This window comes from Rhipicephalus microplus, unplaced genomic scaffold (genome assembly GCF_043290135.1).
Source record: "Rhipicephalus microplus isolate Deutch F79 unplaced genomic scaffold, USDA_Rmic scaffold_19, whole genome shotgun sequence".
Taxonomy (NCBI): domain Eukaryota; kingdom Metazoa; phylum Arthropoda; class Arachnida; order Ixodida; family Ixodidae; genus Rhipicephalus; species Rhipicephalus microplus.
In genome coordinates, this window is record NW_027464592.1 from 11,446,707 (window position 1) to 11,466,939 (window position 20,233).

At 44.4% G+C, this 20,233-nt stretch overlaps 1 protein-coding gene across 1 annotated transcript in view; it reads left to right on the plus strand.

The window, feature by feature from the left end:
- The window catches only part of LOC142785210 (uncharacterized), an 84,932-nt gene extending 74,721 nt beyond the window's left edge, over window positions 1-10,211 (plus strand). The window contains exon 10 of the mRNA XM_075883659.1: window positions 10,134-10,211. Coding sequence (XP_075739774.1) covers window positions 10,134-10,211 — 78 coding nt within the window. The remainder of the gene's footprint in view (window positions 1-10,133) is intronic.
- The last annotated feature ends 10,022 nt before the right edge of the window (window positions 10,212-20,233 follow it).

The window sequence follows — 20,233 nt, forward strand, 5'->3', positions numbered from 1 at the left end:
CCTCGCACTCTCATAATTCTCGCACCCCTCCACATTGCCCAACAAAACTAAGATTTTTTTTCCTCGAGTAATTATCACACCCCCGAAAATTGCCGCAATAATGTAGTCTGCTATTTCAGCCTTGATGACGATAGCGTGTGCCATCTGGTGCCCTCTCTTGAGCAGCAAGCGTACTAATATTGCATAGAGATTCAATCAAATTCAAGCCAAACCAAAGGGGTAAGTGCGCGTTGCAGTGTGTTTTGTATGTTGTGTCGGTAATCTTGTCACGTAACAGGGCGATACTGAAGCTACACAGCTGCTTTCAAGTTTGAAGTGATTGATCATGCACTAATCAAGGACAACAGGGCCGCCGGTAGGCCTTTCGGAGTCGACGAGTTTTGTGTTCGCTACTGGTGACGGCAGCTGAAAGCCACCAAGACGCGTTGGGCCTGCGTTGTGCCTAAGACTGGGATTGATGGTAAACTTTATTTCTTCAGAAGGAAACTGCGGACCATTCTGTTAAATTGGCATCAGCCTTATACTTGCATCCCACACTTACCTTTTGAGGGCTCCTTTGAGCAACAAATGCTACCGCTATGCCCGCAACGTCCACAAGCTTTGCGTATGGTATTCTAAGTCATGACTATTTGCTTTCACTTTTCGTGTCTCAAATAATTATTGCCTTGTGTTGAGCCTCTGCTTTTAGGTTGAGGTAAATTTTTATTAGTACTTCTCAAAGCTTGCTGTTAGTTGCTGGTGTGGGAATCTCAATTTGCGGCCGTTTTGTTTTCTTTTTCGCCCTGTATGCTTTCATGAAAAATTTTCCCCGCGTAATTCTCGCACCCTCCATCTTTGCATCGGTTTTCTGTCGAAAAAAATGGGAGAATTGTGCAAGTAAATGCGGTGCTGCGACAGATGAATTGATAACTCCTTACAATTACCTATCAGGAAAATGCAGTAGTTGCCATGCTTTTCGTAGCAAATCGGACCAACAAGGAAATTTCATTTCATGACACTTTTTCACGCATCCCCTGAATTTTGTTGTGGGATTCATCACACGACTCAAAAAGGCTCCCTTTTGCAGTTGCAGGCAGTAAGATCATGCACTCATACCACTTTGTAGAAGCTTTGTTGGACCTAAAGGTCTGCCGTCTACCAGGCTGTTATGCAGGACAAGAGACGGCCCGTGTGAAAGAAATGCTCTTTCATGGAATAATGAAAAGAAACAGATGGCTTTGTGCCACTCTAGCAAGCAGCAGCTTGAGAGGAGCACTGGCAATAATGATGAACGGCGTCTGCTTCGTTGGTGAACTACAGAAGCGAAGCAACAACACCAACTTCCTTCATGACATCTAATTTTGCTGTTGGCAGCAAAAATTGTGTGTGGTAGTCATCAGTGTGGACTGATTAAACAGAAGTCTTGCAAGTGAGTTTTATTCGGCCCATCTACATGACCTTATGAAGTGATGCCTCAGGGGAATCAGTAGGCTGCTCAAATGCAATATTTTGTGGCATGAACAAGCAGTGCATCTGCGGTCATTTTCTTGAGCAAGTCATGGATAGCTTCTTTCTATTGTGTGATATCCCAAAACAAGTGACAATGCCCTATTTCTTCCTTAGGGTGATCACTTGCAAAAAGCTAGGCTTGTTGATGAGGCGGCATTTATTTTTTCTCAAGGCTGCTTTCGAGATAACCATGAAGGCCTTCTATTTCAGACTACCACACTTGTCCTCCCCTGTCACACAATTTTAAAGGTGGGCGTACACAAACGAAAACAAAACTGCATACGCAGTAGTTTGACATCTAATGCTTATAGTAGATTAACTTCTTTTAATTAAGAAGTAAACTGAAGTGTTTGTGATTAGTTTAGAGCATGGATAAGTGTGTTTGCTTATAGTGAGACAATTTTATATGCTAATTTGTGTGTACAAAAGTATTTTTTATGTGCACAAAATTATTATAAGTTCTGTATTTCCTTATGTACTGAGGTCTAACTGTAACTGTACTGTATTTTGGTATATATTGAGGTCTAACTGTGCTTTTTCTGGAAGCAATACTCTTTGTGCTATGAACAGGCATTCAATTCGGTAGATATATTTAGGGGTGATAGTGACGCGAGGTAGTTTAATTACTATACTGGCCAGCCTATATTTAATCACCTCTCTTTCATTTGGGGACACATGATGTAGATGTTGGCAGTGGGGCTGTGCCGACTCCTTGGTAACAATGCAGAGTTTCATAACGGCATAGTTCTGACCTTTCTATGCTATGGAGAAGCCCGAAATTTCTGTGGCTTGGCAGCCACAGGATTTGTGGGTCTTTTGTGGTTCTTGCAAGTCATGATTAACGTGAATGGGGTTGCCCTAGTCAGCACAAGTTTTTGTATCCAGTGAAATCATCTGCAATCTGCTGATGTCAAAAAAGTCTGCGATCTTGCTGAGAAAATCGACAGTGGTTCCTCTAGGGATGTGCTGAAACTTATTGCTGAAGTTGGTCAGCAGAACTTGGGAGCATTTATTCTGTAACAGAACAAAGCCTTCAGCTATGCAGATCTTTCTTTTGAATAAAAGCGGGCAGGTTATTTGCCTCTGCAATGCCCTCATAGTCATCGAATTCATCAAAATGTTGCAGGTTACTAATGTGAACACACCACTCTTCCGTAGTAACAGTCGTCTGGATGTGGCGTGTGCAGTGAAAAATGTCACCTGCAACTCTCGCAAGTTCATCACTACTCAGTAATCCTGGAGAAAGTCCCGTTCGAGAATTAGGTCTTTTGAGGAACTTTGGAGTATTATGAAATCTTCGGGATATATAAACACTTGAATGCTAACTCGTGTCGTGCATTGTTCCACCGGAGTTAAAAAATTACCTCCTGCTGTGCGGGTCTTGGACCTAGTCCACTGGGTAGAAACCTTAATCAGTTTTTCTGGAAAGATCCGCTCATACCGGTCATTCGAAGCACTCGCTTTTAAACAAGGGAAAGATTTGCAAACCCATGCAGAGGATTTCGCAGACGTGTACACATCTGGCAGATTAGCAGGAGCGGTGATTCCTCTGTCACCCCAGTTTTTCACACGATGGATACGCCATTCACTTTTCGAGAGCTGGATATGGCACTTAGCAAATTAAGAAGACGCTGTGCCGTGGGTCCGGATTTGATCAGCAATCAAATGCTGACAAATCTGCCATATGAGCAAAAAAGGGCCCTTTTGGACATATTTATTCATGTCTGGAGCATGGGAGAGATCCCACTTGTTTGGAAAACAGAATGGGTGGTGCCAGTCCTAAAGTCCGGAAAGAACCCTGCGAGCTTTGCATCATATTGACCGGTATCTCTTACATCATGCGTATCTAAGTTGATGGAAAGATTAATGTGTACAAGATTAACTTGGTACGTTGAACAAGGAAGGCGATGGCCATCGTGTATGATGGGATTTCGCCCATGACCGAGTGCCCAGGATAGTGTTTTGGACCTATTAAGCCACATCGACCACCACTATGTCAGTGGACTATCGACACTCACCGTCTTCATGGACATTGCCAAGGCGTATGATTGTGTGCTTAAGGCAGGCATCGTGAATGAGCTCCAAGCCATGGGTGTGTCGGGAAGTGCTCTTCGGTTCCTACACGAATTTCTCAGAGATTGCTGTGTCCGGGTTAAGCTTGGAAATGTAACGAGCGAAGAGGGACGCGTTTCTCTTGGCGTCCCACAAGGAAGTGTTCTATCTCTCTTGCTTTTTAACGCTGCCATGGCCAGCCTTCCTGACACTCTGCACTTAGCTCTGAAAGAAGTCAATATATCCATCTACGCCGATGACATCTGCATTTCGATCTCAGGGTACCAGCACAAACGTTTGGCCTGGATAGCACAGAGCGCTATTTCAATCATTGAGCGACACTTGTTGACACTTGGCCTGTCTTTATCAGCGGAAAAATTGGCCTTCATGCTCTTCCTGGGAGTGAGACGGAAGTCAACGCGTCTGTCGCTGAATATTCGAGGCCACTTTATTCGTTGTGCAACAAGTTTCCGTTTCTTGGGCATTACCATCGACAACAAGCTATTATGGCGACATGCGGTTGATGGTATAGTCACTGCATCAGTGCAAAGGATCAACGCTCTTCGTAGCATGGCAGGGGTACGTCGGGGAACAATCCTATGTCCATGCTTAAATTGAATGCTACGCTTATAACAAGCCGCTTTCTTTATCTGCTGCCACTGATATCACCATCACCGAGCCAGTTCAAACACCTAGAGGCAGTGCACAGAAAGGGTCTTCGCAAACGCCTAGAGGCAGTGCACAGAAAGGGTCTTCGCTTGGCGATAAGAGTTCCTCAGGCGGCTTCAAACATGAAGGTCACCAATGAAGCCGAGTCTCTTCCACTTCGCATTTTGGTGTCTCAGGCCTTATTGACGCAGCTGTCAAGACTGGGCCAGTTCTTCGCAGGCATGGCGCTTCTCCGGCGGCTAAGAGCAAGGACTGGCTCACATTTCAATGGGGCACTGAACACATTTCGATATTTAGGCTTGAAACTGCCAAAACGGCACCCTATGGACCCGCCATGGTCTTTTGTGAATGTTGCGTGTAACTTCGGCATACCCAAGCTACCAGCGAAGCACACCATTCCAGCCGCAGAAGCAAAGTTTCTTATGCTGAACCACTTGAGTACGATGTACCGCAGCCACCTACAAGTGTACACCGATGGATCAGTGTGCACGGATAGCTGTGCAGCGGCTTTCTGCATACCCTGCCTTGGCGTGTCATGGTCAGACCGCCTGGATCGCGTGGTTTCATCCACAATAGTAGAAAGCACTGCAATCACGGCGGCTTAGTGAAAATTGTGATCCTTTTCTGCACGAGATGTTGTAGTGCTGGCGGACTCCAAATCGGCGTTACAAAGACTGCATGGTGACCTACCTCAAGAAAAGTTCACCAGGCAATGTCTGGCACAAATTAAACACCTAATTGGCAAGAGCTTTAATATAAAGTTTCAGTGGATCCTATCCACGTTGGCATTGAAGACAATGAAAGGCTGATGCTCTTGCATGCGAAGCATGACATCTGTTCCAAAAGTAATAACTCCCAAGACTTACCAGAACAACAAAGATGTGATACGCAAATATTTCAAGGCGATCTACAAGTTTCCACACCAAGCATGTGTAATTCATGAACTTTCTCGTGAACAAGCGACGCTGTTGTACCACATAAGAACCGACTCCGCATACACCCCGGACGGGTCATTCAAGACTGGGAGATACGCTTCCTCATTCTGTGCCTTCTGCGGTGACATCGGGGATATTGAACATTACATTTGGCTTTGCCCACAGTTTGATGTGCAAAGAACAGCAATGATCCGCACCTTGCAAAAAGGCTGTCATAGGCACTGGACAGTTGATGACGTCATCTTTCCTGAAGGACCCGCGGCAACTAGGAGCAACATGCAATGAATTTTGTTGGTCTTCCTGCGAGACACTGGGCTGTCTGACACGTGGTGACAATTTCGAAATTCAGAATATGCTCAGGTGAAACAATTGCTGGCCATGCAGGCCAGGATAATCCTGCCTGCTGCAACACCACCTTCACCACCACCTTCGTCAGCTTGCAGGCGAGGCCCGTGCTCCTAATGGAGGTGTCTGCTTTATTGTCAATTAGTGCCAATACTCTGTCATCCAAAACGTTTGACGTCACCACCCTTCGTATCAATTTTGACTGCGTCTGTATATTTCCCTGCTGTCCTCACTGCTGCAGGGATGGAAGTGCTGCTCCAATTGGTCCAAAGTGCTCCAAAGGAAAATTGCCGCTCCATGCTGCTCCAAAGTGCAATATTTCCTAGTCACTGCTCCAAACCTTCTCCGAAAGGATGTTGGCAAACTAAAAAGAATAAAGTTCAACCATGGGACCATCCTGTGAGCCTCAGCGAAACCAAAAGCAATCTGTATACACTATCATCCTAGTATGCTACACAGTGGTGGGAATCCAGAAAAATCTCAAGGAGGGACACATATCAGGCCGTGGTGTCTAACTCGTATTTCTAATTTGGGTTGTATTTTTTATATATCGGGAAAAAATCATGCTTTCAAATAAAATTAAAAAAAACGAGCATGGGGTTCGAGCTCGAGAAATTGCATAGTTCTATACCGTTTCTTTTTTTAACCTTTTTTCGATTTTCATAGTTCACACAGCTGAGGGGCATTTAGCACGGGTAATAAAAAGCCTTTGATTGCACTATACTTCACTCTTTCATTACCAAGCCTATGATCGACGCTTTTGAATCGTCGATATTGTCATGTTAGTTTTGTTTTCCGTGCACCCAGCATTTTCTAGTAGTGCTTAGTCCAGCCACTCAACCTTCAGAATCAATTTGAATTCGCCCGTTTTGTCAACATAGTAATTTTTTACGGACCTTTGAGCAAACCAATGTGCGTGTATTGTTGGAAAAGTGCAGTTAGCTGGCGAACTTGACAGAAGTGCGTGCCCCTCGTGATTATGCTACAGTAACATCAAATTTATGTAATCAAAAGAACTTTTGCAAGCCAAATATTCAATAAAGTGTCAGCTTCGCAATTTCACAACATTAAGCATTTGTTATTGCCAGAAGTTTTTGCCAGCTATTCAATAGAGATCTGTTCGTAGGAGTCCAGGAAGATTTGTTCTACAAAAAATATTTATGAAGGTCTGCAGCATGTTTGAAGTGTCGAGGTGCCCTTCTCTGGCAGTTTCCAGCAACTTTGGTTTTGCTTGCATATATCAGGCACAGGGTCTCATCTAGTGTCACTAGTTGGTCCTACTATGTCTTTGTCCCGCGCGTAAGTACGCACCAGTTCTGTAAAACAAATGCGCTGCTCAAAACTGTCTGGCAACCCCACCTGGATTAAGTGAGGGCGAGCTTAGAGTTCGAGGATGACCGCACCTCAGCTTCAAGTTTTATGGCTACGATGTTTCACGTCAGCCTGAGACATCTGCAGCCGTTCATGGGTTTGTTTTGTTTACATCCTCAAGTCGTCTCCTCCATGGCAAGTGCGTATAGCTTCTGACCTTTGTGCGCAATCTTAAAGCTACTCCGGTTACGTGCGAGGACTACACTTCGCTGGGGCGTGGTGCGCTGGCGCCAGCTGTAGGCCTTCTCCAAACGAGAAGAAGGTTCCCAAAGCACATTTTGGCCCTGACTACAAAGTAGTGTGGAATGTTTTAGAACTGCGCGTATGGTTGTCTTTTCTTTTTAATACGATATGCTCAAAAATGCAAAGAAATGTGCTTGGATGCATATATTAGAAAGCCAACCTATGCGAATTGAGGTGGCTCATGGAAAGAGGTGACGCTAGATAAGATAACGAAGTTCATTGGACATCGTATTTAATGAGGGATCATTCACTTCACGGGCATCCATCTATGTTAGAACACCTGGAGACTTTTACCGCAACACAAAAAATATTTTCTGAGAAAAGTGTACGGGTTCACTTGTGCCTCACGAAAAACCATGCCATGCTTTACCGCATGGCACGAGCAATGAAGCAGCACCTTGGTTTAGATTTTCTTATTTCATTATTTCTTATTCATTATTTTTATACTGTTCCTGGGTCAATCATATACAAAATGTATATTCTGAATTTTTCTTGTTATGAATTTTGTTGCAAGTATAGTGTTTCTTTATTGTACTATTTACCAGCTAACAACCAAAAACTACATACTTCTCACATTTTTATTCATTTTAAAATATTTTGTTAATCTACAGCATATAATTTGTCGAAAGAGCATTTCATTGTGCAAAGTTTGGTATTCTGCAGTGCTCGCTGGAGTAATTTACAAACTAGCAAATACGATCATTTAGAGACATGAAAAACAACCATTTTTGCGTGGTAACGAAAGAGTTAACTGTTAACTCAATTATATCATGTGCTAAAGCTAAATCTCAGGTGCGACACTTGCAAGAGGTGTGCTCCCCAGCCTGAACGCCAGAAAAGTTTAGGCTCTCTTGACCCAGCTCCCCCACGATTTACCCCAACTATACTGCTTGTATACTAGCTGCATACTAGCGTACAGCATGTTTAATAACAAATATATATATATTAGATCCTTAAGTGATGCTTTAAACCTCAGGAGCCGATATGAATATACATCTGTTCCGAAAACACCAATAGCAACCCTAAGCTGTAGCATTTTTTCTGTTCCGAAGACACTCAAGGCTGCTCCAAAGCACCATTTTTTCTGCTCAGGAATGTGCTCCAGAAAGCAAAATGTCTCTTCCATCACCTTTGCCGTAATGGAGGATCTTCTGTACAATCAGCGCCAGCGGCCTCGCCTCTGAAGGTCGCTGAACTCAGTTTTTCTAATCGGCAAGACTGGGCGAGCGTCGTCCTGTAGCGTCGTATGAGGAGGCTGTGCTTGGTGACCTGTAGCAAACAGGCGATGACAAACTGGGTTCGTGCAACCAATGTTCAATGTTGCGATGATTGGAGATGAAGCTGTCTGTTGCTCGCCAGGTCGGGCACAAGGGGCGTTTTGCAAGAATCCATAGAGACCCACAGTGCATTATATTCGGTAGATGTTTTCAGCTTCCCCACAGTGCAAACAAAGGGCCTGTGGTCGGGTGTTCGCCAGATGTCTCGTTTTGGTGACCAACAGGGGCCTGTGAAGACTGTTGCCTATGGTACTTCCAATTGATGAGCACAACGCTCAATTGGGTGCACCATGCTGCAAGTACTGCATGGTGGAAAATGTCCACTGCTCCTGTGTAGCTCATTTTGGCGCTGTTGTGGCACTTCGTACTGTTAGGGAACATGGATAGCCTGGTGTAGCTCTGCATACACCATTTCCATAACAGAGCTGCCCCTTAGGTGGAACATTAACCTGCATCTTTTGTAGCTAGATGACAGCTCTGATGAGCTCTCGCAAGGCCCTTATGTCATTGCCGAGAGTGACAGAAGTTACCTCACTTGAGCGTATGACATTGCAATTACAATGCCTGGCACGCTGTTGAGGGGCCTTCTCCATGGCATTGCTTTTTCATGGAACTGCACAAGTTTTGCAGGTGGGTTTCGAAGTATGCTAGCTAAAATCTTCTTTGACGCCTCAAATGAGGTGGCAAACTGTTTTGGCTTTAGTCATAGAGGGGTCCGCATGCCTGGAAAGCCGATCCATGTCTTCTATGTAGGTTGTCACCCTTGCCTCTATCACCTACTGTGCCCTCTCCTTCTTGTCCATTCTGGCAAAGGCCTTGAGGAACTGCTGTTGAAACTCATCCCACACGGAAATGTTACCTCGTAGTACTACGTTTTTTCAGAATGTTCGAGAGCACAGTAGACGTAGTGTAGCTTATGCTAGTGTGTCCAATCATTCATGATGGTGACCCGCTCAGAAGGCTCGAACCAGTTCTCAGCATCTTCAAGAGCAGCTCTGTGAAATGTCTGCGGCGTCTTGGGTTGCTTGATGACCAGCTCCGTTGGTGCTGGTGTGGTGATGATAGGGGGTGTTTGGTTCGTAGCCCTCTGTCATTCAGGCAGCAAACCGTGCTGTGGCTGGAGGCCCTGGAGATGACGACCGGAACGCACGTGCACAGGAATAAGGCCAGTTGAGCTACTCGATAGGCTTGCTTCTGGGGTACTCTATGGAGACTGCATCAATTACCGTACCCCACAGCTCCACTAGAAAATGTCCCCAAGCTGGCAGATGGGTGCTAGAATACACCGGGACGCAAATACAAAGCAAGATTTTCACTCGAGGCAAAATAGTAAAAACCAGAGCATGCGCACAATAAACAACTTGGTTGTCCTCCTTTGAGAGGCTGGCCACTATAGTTGCCAGCCTACCTCGCATCAATATAACTTCTCTTCTGTTGACTGAAAGCTGCATGTCTAATCTTCTCAACTGGGCAGCTTTTCGAAGCAGTTATTTTGTCGATTGTGGCAATGTTTAATGTGTTACTGCTCACTACTCTTAGAGAAGCATACTGGTACTTTGTCGTTACAGCTGTAATGCAGCTTTATTTCCATACCAGTATTTATTTATTCTAGTGAATTTTTTGTTTTGGCAACATGTCATGGAACTGAGGGAAGCAGCTACAAAGTCCTATGCTAGAAAGTGTGCTTAAAAATGCTCTCAGCCATACCATTCACTGCATACGTGATTTTACAGTCTGTTTTGCTTGTTTACAGGCCATTCCTAAAGAGAAAACTTGGCGGGTTGACTTGAGTGACATGGTCGACTTTTTGGTGGACCCGAACAGCAGGTAAGTTCAGTAACATCAATGACCTTGTTGTGTGTCATGATATCTAAGTTGGTTACAAAGAAAACAAAAGCCTGTAACTCTGAGAATCCGTGTTTAGAGAGCTCCGCACACAACTGTGCTTTTCGCTTGTACATTCACCTCTTATCCTCTTCGTATAAAAATACAGTTAAACCTGGATATAAGAAAATTGATAAATTTCGTTAAAAATTTGTTTTAACGAGAATTTCGTTATATGCAGGTTCGATACGACAATTCAAAAAATAAATGCATGAATTGAAAAAAAAGGGGACTAGAGGTAAATCTAACCACAAACACCTATTTTACAGTAAAGAACTGCTTTATTATTGCGATAGCAATTATGGACACTTTCGGTAGGTTTTCCGTTTCCGCCAATTTTCGTAACAAGTCGAAATTGATAATATGCCCCCGCGCATCCTAACTGTCACAAGCAGGTAGAAGCACGCGAGTGCTGCTGAAGCAGAAATCAAATGAGTTGTCCCATCCCTATCGTCGCCTGGAAAGTGCATAAGATAGCATTTCGCGTGTGTTAGGACTGCTAGCTGTCGATTGCTAAAACAGAAAGTAAACCACATGTCTTAAACGAGCATGAAACAACGCGGGAAGAGGGCGGGAAATTGCTCGAGTGGCAATAGTGAACTTGGATTAAAAGGGCGGCCGCGATCCCTGGCACGCTTGCTATCTCGGCGAATATTAGTGCAGTTCCAACGTGAAGGGACTGTGTGAAAAAAAGCACTTCTTCCTGAGTGACCGTATTTGCTCACACCAACGTTTTGTAGGAGTTTTGCGATATCGGATCCAAAAACGTTGGCTGCTAGCCTTAGTTCTTATGGCATTACAATTTTTTGCTATCGCATTCATTGCATTGCATTCAACGTGCCGTCGCCTTCCCAAAACTAATCGGCTAATCGCAAAAGCTACCAGCCTGCCAACTCGTCGCGGCGCAAGATGGAAGGGTGTGACGAGTCAACCTTCGCAGAAGATCTGTTGTCGCCGTGGTCTCGGAGAGTTTGCATCAATGCCTAATCTGACATCCCCTCGGTGGTAACGACACGGTCGTCTGAAAATAACAAACGTCAGTTTCGCCGCAAGGGCAGAACAATGAATGCAATGTGACAAGCCTACCGTTGGCCAAGCAAAGGAAGGTCGTGTTTGGAAAATCATTGGAAACACCCCTTTCCATGGTTGTCACTGCGTTGGAATACCATGCAATAGCCAAGCATGTTCTTGGCATGGAAGCCAAGCATTTTTTGGCCAATGCAATTTCTCGCTCATTTATTTCAATTTTTTGTCTTGACTACACTTTCATGCCCTGGCTACTTTTTTCTCAATTTTTCATGCCCCCTTCCCCCCCACCCACGAGAAGTAACAAGAGAAATATTTTTAGTGCTTAAGGTTTGTTTTACACGTATTATGTAGAAGGCAATATGCCATTTTTCCATTTCGCAAACTCTTGTGATTCTGAAGGCTTCTCTTGAAGTCATCTATCGTAGCCGCATGCCTTCTCGCATAGGTGCACCTTCTTGACCTGAAGCAAACACGAGCCATCCTTTTGTTACGTCTGAAACAGCTGCGTCAGTTTTGATGAACATGGTATGTCTCATCTGGAAAGGGGGAAGAAAAATACATGAGATCCTCTTCTTTAATAAGCCATCTCTTAGGCAACGGCTTTCATCAATTTTCAACAAAACACACAGTAGGAAAATTTCTTGGGAAACTGATTGGTTATGCATGATTATGAGGATGACAGCACTTGCATAGACGGGAAGAAAGTACTGGTTGGATTGCATGATGCATTTTTATTACTAAAGTAGTGTGCAGCCATGAGAGAACCCCATCAATGTGAAAAAATGAAGACAAACAATTAAAAAAAATCTCTTTATCCTCGTACATTTCAGAACATATATTCTCTCAATTGAAGAAAAGGCAGTTTTTTTCACTGATAGCATTCTGGAAGCAGCATTGGTGCAGAAGCGCTGTTTAGTGTCCTTGTTTTTTTCTTGTATATACGTATCTTTATATTTATAAACATTACTGAGGTAGTCAATGCACCTTTATTTACAAAGGTTATTTTTGTTGAGTAGCTTCTGTTGTCTATGCTTTATTTTATTTCAATGCTCATTATTGAGCAGTCCTGCCGCTTAGTCATGAAGCTGACTGTTTAAATGAGTAAATTGGTTATGTGCTCTGGCTCCCACAATTCAGCAAGCTGATAGAACAGGAAATAAGATTATACAACATTTAAGTGGTGAATATGGTGGCAGTGAAACTGTTTCAATGCTCAGTCTTGCTCCACTTGGCAGAAGTTTGCTTTTTTCAGGAGGGCAGCATATATAAACTAGATAAATTGTATTAGTAGGTCAAGTTTTCAAACAAACATCAGTGAAACATTTTCTAAAGAACAGCAACCAAAATAACACAGCATCGAGAAGTCTACATAACAAAAAGTCATCAGGATGTTGCGAATAAAAGGTGAAGCAAAACCAATTTATTTGTTTTCTGTTGATGCTCGCCAAGCAGAAGCACATTTGCAGGCTTTTAAATGAAAAATTATTCTCAGCAGCCCAGCAGTACTTCTTTGTAACTACATTAGTACAATATGATGGAGCTTTGTGTGCACAGCGTATTCAGCACTGCTGACATTTTTTAGGAACAAATAGCTGACCTGTAAAAAAACCAATACATAAATTACAAAGTTGATAAATGTAGCACATGTTTAGAAGCTTAGAAAATTGAAATTGCTCCAGCCACAGTTCAAAAAGAGCCCGACGTTTCGGGACCGACTCGGTCCCTTCCTCAGGGGGTGACTGTCTTGGTCATGGAAGTGTCGTCGCGTCGTGTTCTCTCACCACGGCTCCGGCTTTCCCTTTCCACCACGTTTCGGAGACCGTGAACGTACACCGAAGGCATTGTTCCCAGCGAGCGGTTCACGTTGGCAGGCGTATGCTGAATGTGCCAAGACTCGAGCAAGAGCCTCTTTCCCAAATTCCGTTCTGTTTCAATAACAGAAGTGCCGTCTAAGTCAATTTTATGGTCGTGCTTCTCGCAGTGCTCCGCCAGAGCGCTACGTTGCACTTCCATCTTCCTGACGTCGTTCTTGTGTTGGCGCATTCTTTCCGGGAAACACTTGCTCTCGCCTATGTAGCAGGCTGTACACCCAGAACACGACACTTTGTAGACAACGCCCGGGTGTAGCTCCCTCGGAGTTCGGTCTTTCGGCCGCGGTAGCAAGCAAGCAAGCGTCGAAACAGGTTTATGGATCACCGTGACCCCGGCTTTTCCTAGGACTCTCGAGAGCTGTTCACTTATGCCCGGCACATATGGAATGGCGACGCGGTTGTTTGGCGACTTCGTTTCCCTCGTGTGCGGTGGTGTGGCCAGGGCGGAAAGGGGGTCGGGCGGTGTGTCGCCTGCAGGTGTCTTTCCGCGGTGCGGTGGTTGTCGTCTCGACAAATGGCGTGACGCCCGGCGGATGAACGCTTCTGTGTAGCCATTCCTTTGTAGCTCGGCGACAATCCTCTTTTCTTCTTTCTTCCTCTCACCTTCCGACGTGCAGATTACTCGTGCACGTGAGAGGAGTGCCGAAACCACTGAAGCTTTGTGGGCAGTTGGATGACAGGACGAAAAATGCAAATACCTGCCGGTGTGAGTTGGCTTTCTATACACCGAAAAGGTCATGCGCTCGCCCTGTCGTCTGACTAAAACATCGAGAAACGGAAGCGCCCCGTCTCGCTCTCGTTCCACCGTGAACTGTATCGCTTGGTCGATGGAGTTTAGATGTTCGAGGAAGCTGTCTACTGCTGCCTTCTTTATTATGCAAAAACAGTCATCCACGTACCTCACAAATACTTTCGGCCTGTCAATAAAGGAGCCCAGTTCCGTCTCTTCTATGTGTTCCATTGTGAGGTTCGCAGCCGTAACGGAGATCGCCGCTCCCGTCGCGGTCCCGCTGGCTTGTCTGTAGAAGCTCCCGTTGACGCTGAAATACGTCCCCTTGAGGCAGTATTCCAGTAGGCGACACAGTTCGTCGACGCCCAGGCAGGTTCTTTCATCCAAGAGCTCGTCTTGGTTCAACGCTGCTCGTGCGCTAGATACCGCTAGTGCTACGGGCACACTGGTGAACAGGGATACGACGTCGAACGAGACGAAGCACTCATCGCTGCTCACGGTCACATCTCTCATGCGCTCCACGAAGTGGCTGGCGTCGCGTATGTGGGTTGGTGTTTGCCCCACGAGCGGCGCGAGAGTCCGGTGGAGATACTTGAACAGATACTTGTTTAGAAGCTTTGAAGAAGTCTCTACTATATCCAATGGTTGTGGTGCCAGTAGAAGGATAATCTTGCCATAACAAAACAGCATCAATGCAACAAAATGTTCATTGCATATTCGACGAAGTACTTGTAGGACTTGGAAAAGGGTGCCTTCGTTGTAGAAAATTGGGATTAAAATTGGCCAAACCCTATAAGTATTTACGCCTGATTATTTCCTGTAAACAGCATTTTTTGGTGTAAATTTCATAAAGTTGCTGTTGCACAACTGAAAGAATCATGGGATTATGTGTAATTAATAGTCTGACAAGTGGCTTTTACTTCATGCAAGAAAATAGAACAGATATACGTAATTAAAGATACATTAAGCTGATGATAGATCATTTGCAACAGATTATACAATGGAAATTCTCAAGAAATGCATTACAATCAGAATAACATCACTTGCCAACATTGCGTACTTATTGACTAACCATAACTCTTAAACTGTGCCAACATCTGAAATGACAATTTTCTCAATATCGATCATTGAATTCCCGAAGTTGCTGAAGCTAAAATTGCATCACATGTTTTTTTTCAAAAGTAGAAAGTAGAATTACACTAATGTAGACCCAATAATACCGAGGAACCTCAATGCATCAAAGCATTACGTAAAAGAAAAAATACAGGCGCAGCCGAATTTGGATGGTAGATGCAAATGACTTTCTCGCATTCGGCACCAGCTTGCATATCTATTTTACCTTTCAAGTATGACCCCACGCACAAGTTTGCAATTTCGAATTAATTAATAAAGCACTGGCACCAACCCTAAATTACTTGGTGCATTAGCGAGATGCACTCGTCGTCAGCGACAGGCAGTCCCGCCAGAAGGGAACAAGAAATGGCCGCGCACCACGCATCAATTAACATACACAACCGGCGGCTGGGCGCCCGTCCTTTGTACCGGGTCGTTTTAGTTAATTTCAATTTCAAGACACCGTGGTCTGAGATGCCATAATGGACACCAACACCGTACCACAAGCAACAGCACACGTGGGCGAACCTCTGCTATCCTCGAAAGTTGCAGAAATTGCCATTCTTGGCGAGGTCGCCGCCCAAAGGAAGGAAGATCCATCAGCGCCATCATCGTCCTCGTCAAGTGAGGAAGAAGAATCGGTGCGGATTTTGAAGTCTTCATTCAGCTCGGAAGCACCTGCGAGCCAGGCACACGATCAAGACCAGCTGACACTCGAAGTGATCAAGCGGATCATATTAGTGCAGCGCCTGCAGAAGCTTGACATGAAATGCCAACAACAGCTCAAGGATAACGAAGGTTATCAGAAAACTTTCCAAATGTACAAGATCAGACGAAATTCGTACTATGAGAAGCGACGTAAGAAGCGCAAAAGCCATCAGCGTGAGTTGCGGCATCGTGTCGGTGCGACCTGCAGCGCTAAGAAGAGAAGCAAGCGCACCGTGTCTCGAGACGAAACATTAAAGATATCAAACAACGTCATTGCGAAGTCATCTAAACACAATAGCTTGAATGCATGGCTCCCTTCATAAAACGAGCCACCGCAAAGCACTGCACCGTCTCCGTGTAGCACCCCCCCCCCCCGCCCCTTCACTTGTTCGCATCTTGTTCGCACATGTCCACCTGAACTTCTGTTTCTGTAAACCAGAACATTGCCGCGAGTTTGGCAGCCGCGGGAGTGTGTTGCAAATAAACGAGAAAGGAGGGATGGCGGGCACAAGCTCAGTTGTTCCGTTCATCTTGGATGAAGCCAGATAATCGGGTCCTGGTCTCCTCTTCGTTTCTCACAGTTTTCATCAGGATTGATGTCAAACTGTTCTGTTTTGCACCCAGCAAACTCGCCGGTCTTCGCAAGAGGTTTGTGCATCTTGGTACAATAAGCAGTGTATGCGACATAAAACATGTGAGGAAATACTGCGCGTGTTACACGTGTGTGGTGCATGGCATTCTGTTAAGTTATGACAGGTTTTTACGTTGGACGATCTGGTTCATGTGTCAATGTTCGGCTGAAGGAGCATGAAAATCTTTTACCCTCAGGCACTGGTGGTAACTTGCCGTTGCACTGCAAGTCGTGTACGCCTTTCTTTGATAAGGTGACAATTTTGGGTAAGGCTAAAATGCAGCGTGAACAAAAAAATATTGAGGCATTCCATATCTGGAAACTGGGTCCAGACATATGTGTTAGTGCAGCTTCAGTTTATCTCACCGGGAAAGAAAGTTTGTTTCTAGCATAGAGGTGATTTGCTTAGATTAGCTTGCTTGGTCTTTTGGTTTGTTAGCTGTGCATGCGTTGTACGTACTTTAGAGAAAGGTTTTTTTTTCCGAAATAAAGGTCAGTGTTTAGTGCCACACCTCTGCTCTCTGCCTCTGTTTCTGCTGCTCAGCTTTTTTGTTATTTCGACGTTTTGTGGCTTTTGCTGTTAACTAAGCCTATCGGCCAATTTTTTGTTGTTGTCCTTCACCTGTAAAACTATATATGACGGAAATAAATGTTTAATTTGAAAATAATAAATCTATGGTGATGCAATTAGCTTCCAAGTATGCTTGAAATTTTGTCACGTGCCTTATTGATCACGCTTCAGCACGTAAATACAATCAAGTGGCTTTTGTTTAGAGGTGCATGAAACCAGCATTTTTGTTGTGCAAAGCGATAATAGGGTTTGAACAGTCATGTCACGTCTCACCGTTAGCTGGTTGATGGTTGCGCTCTTAAGAGCACCACTGCTGCTTTTGTAGCCGTCTATTGAAGCTAAAATACATGGACACGAAGCAGGAGCGTCAGCTTGCTTTATACCTGGGCCACTTTTGCTTTCGTACGTGTGAGATTCCTTGGATGCACTAAGCCTCCAAAGAGCGCAGCCATTCGCATGGCCTAGCTAAGAGTGAGCGACTGTGTTCATGTACTCCTTGCCACATGCACAAGCGGCAAGCACTTCATTCGTGCGCAGCGTTCGGGTCTACTGAGCAACAGGTGTTTCTGTACTACCCGCTGGTAAAGAAAACAGTACCTACAATTTTATCAGTGCCGGTCACGCACGCAAAGTCGGTGAGAATATGCCATGAAGATAGATACACCCTCCCCCCTTACAAAAGTAAATGATTCTGTGCGGTACGTGAACTCGCCTTTCTTTGTTTCGTTTTTCCTGAATCCTAACCATGGCTCGTGCATGTATTTGCACGATCGGCAAGTCGGCAGGCACAATATTTGGATAGTGTTCACAAAGCTGTACGTGCATTCCTTCACACCTCAGCAAACGATGTGCCAGTCATTTCGAACTTATTTTCTTTCAATAATACTCCGCACCCATGTTTCTCACCACACAGTGCAAAATATAATACTTGCCAGAGTCAATGACCTTCTAAGTGAAGCCTTGACAACACAGTGGCTGCAACTGAAAATACTACGCAGTTCTAAGTGACGGGCACACCAATGACAGCCACCGACGCCATGATCCTCGTAAAGATAGTAGAGGGTAGTTTCGAACCCCTGGTGCATTTCAAAATGCACTTCATATGCACAGAATATGTCAAAACACATGCCGTCAGCCATTGACGAGATGTTGCGCACTGAACTGTGATAGCCCCAGTGATGGTGTCCCAAGCGAACTCTTTTACACACCACCTACTCCAGAGGTGTGTGCATCGGAAGTATCCGTATGGTTACATGGGATAAAACCAGACAGCCGTTTTCTTGTCCACATTCTATAAATATCTTGAAGTCAACTGTAGAAGACCAGCTGCACTTTGTTGCTATACAGTCGCTCAGTATTCCCATTCTTTGAAGCAGGTGTTGCCATAAAATTGTTGTAGTGTCTTCAATAAGCAATAAACATGATTATTGTATTGTAAAATATGCATTATTATTTGTATGCACAGTAACGTTATAAGTAAAATAACTGCAAAATACATGTTCTCTTATCAGCGGGTTGTGTCTGCTGCTCTACAAACATTGTCGGGAAATGTGACCAGGGAATTTTACTAGAATCGTTCGAATAAATAAAGCGGTTCAGCTGGCACACTTGCATCATCACCGCTCGCAAGCCCAGCAACGTATGCTATAATGTTACAAGAATGCCAGCAAACAAACAACAAAGAAGAATTGAAGTGCGCCTGCAATACCTTGATTTAGTTACCTGAATTGAACTTATGTTTATCTTAATCACGAGCAATGTTGGACACGGCAGAGTACATCAATCGTGCACTCACATCTTTAAGATTTTTGAGCAATGATCGCGTGATATATGTATGCCATGGCTCGCATACTGGCGTTCACACTTTCTGCTTTTGGGGCCTACTGGCACCTTACAATATCAACCCATTGCATCGAGGTAGTTTTATTTCACCGATTGAACGCTTGTGAAACTATCTTAATGCATAACCAGTTCACGGATGATCGAATGTAACTCATTTGCTAGAACAGCATTATTTTGTTCAGTAGCATATGCAAAGTGCCGCACACAAGCATCTGTTACATATGCATGTGGATATAGTTTTTTTTTCCGAATGGGGAGCAGTTTCTAGGAGAGTGTGCTCTTCTTGGGTTGTAAACGTAAGTACAGTAAGGGATAACACAGGCTGTTTGAGCCGTTATAGCACATAAATGCTTCGGAAATATGAATATTGAAGCAATCTCTGCAGAGTATCTGACCAAAGGCTACCTACTCCGTAATCGGAAAAAAGCTACAAACCCGCTCCATCAATCTGTTGCTAAGATTCGATAACGCGCATGAGCTACCACAAACATATCTGATTTTTATGTATTAAGCATAGCAATGTAATAAAACATAGTAATAGTATGAGAAGCGCAGACATGCGCCAACAGCAACGATGCAGCTTTGAAGCAATCCGCCGTGGTGGTGTAGTAATAACAATGCTTGGCTGCTGGCCCAAGGGTCGCGAATTCGATCACAGCCGCAGTGGTCGTATTTCAATGGAAGTGAAATGATAGAGGCCCGTGTGCTCTGTGAGGTCAGTGCATGTTAAAGAACACCAGATCGTTGAAATTTTCGGAGCCTTCAACTACGGCGTCTCTCATAATCATATTGTGGTTTTGGGGCGTTAAACCCCAGATATTATTATTGCAGCTTTGAAGCTTGATCATACAGAAAACTGGTTCATCTGTGCCTGCAATCAGATGGTGCAAGGACTGTCTCATTTTGGCGCGACACTAAAGATTGTTCTCTTATGGGTGCCGATGCTGTCACATACCACGTTTATTACAAATGTTGAACATAAACACAGCATCAGTCTTAAAGGGACTTCTTTAAAGGCAACTCCTAAGTTCACGATGGTTGTTAAAATATAGTGCTTCTGAAACCTCGTATTGTTAGATATGTATGTGTCAAGGAAGGAATTATTTTGAAATAAAATTGCGTTTTAGTGGTCCGCATCAGGTTAGCACTCTTCAAATTACCTGCCTCAATGGCACATCTCAAGTCACTGTTGCCATGCACGGCGTTGCCCAGCCTTAATTCGCGGTCGCCAACACTATAGTAGCAGCAGAGGGAAAGTAGCGGGAGCCACGGCAGCAACAATGGCCATTGAACAATTTTTACCTATCACCTACAAAATTGACACATGCTTGGTTCAGCTGGGTCCTGCTAGATGGCACGACTAGTCTAGTTTAACCAGGTGAAAATTGAATTTTTGAACCTCCTGTGCCATTTTCTATAGTAATGTTTGGCAGTTCTTTTTTCCACGAATGAAGCGAAAACGAATGAGCAGCAT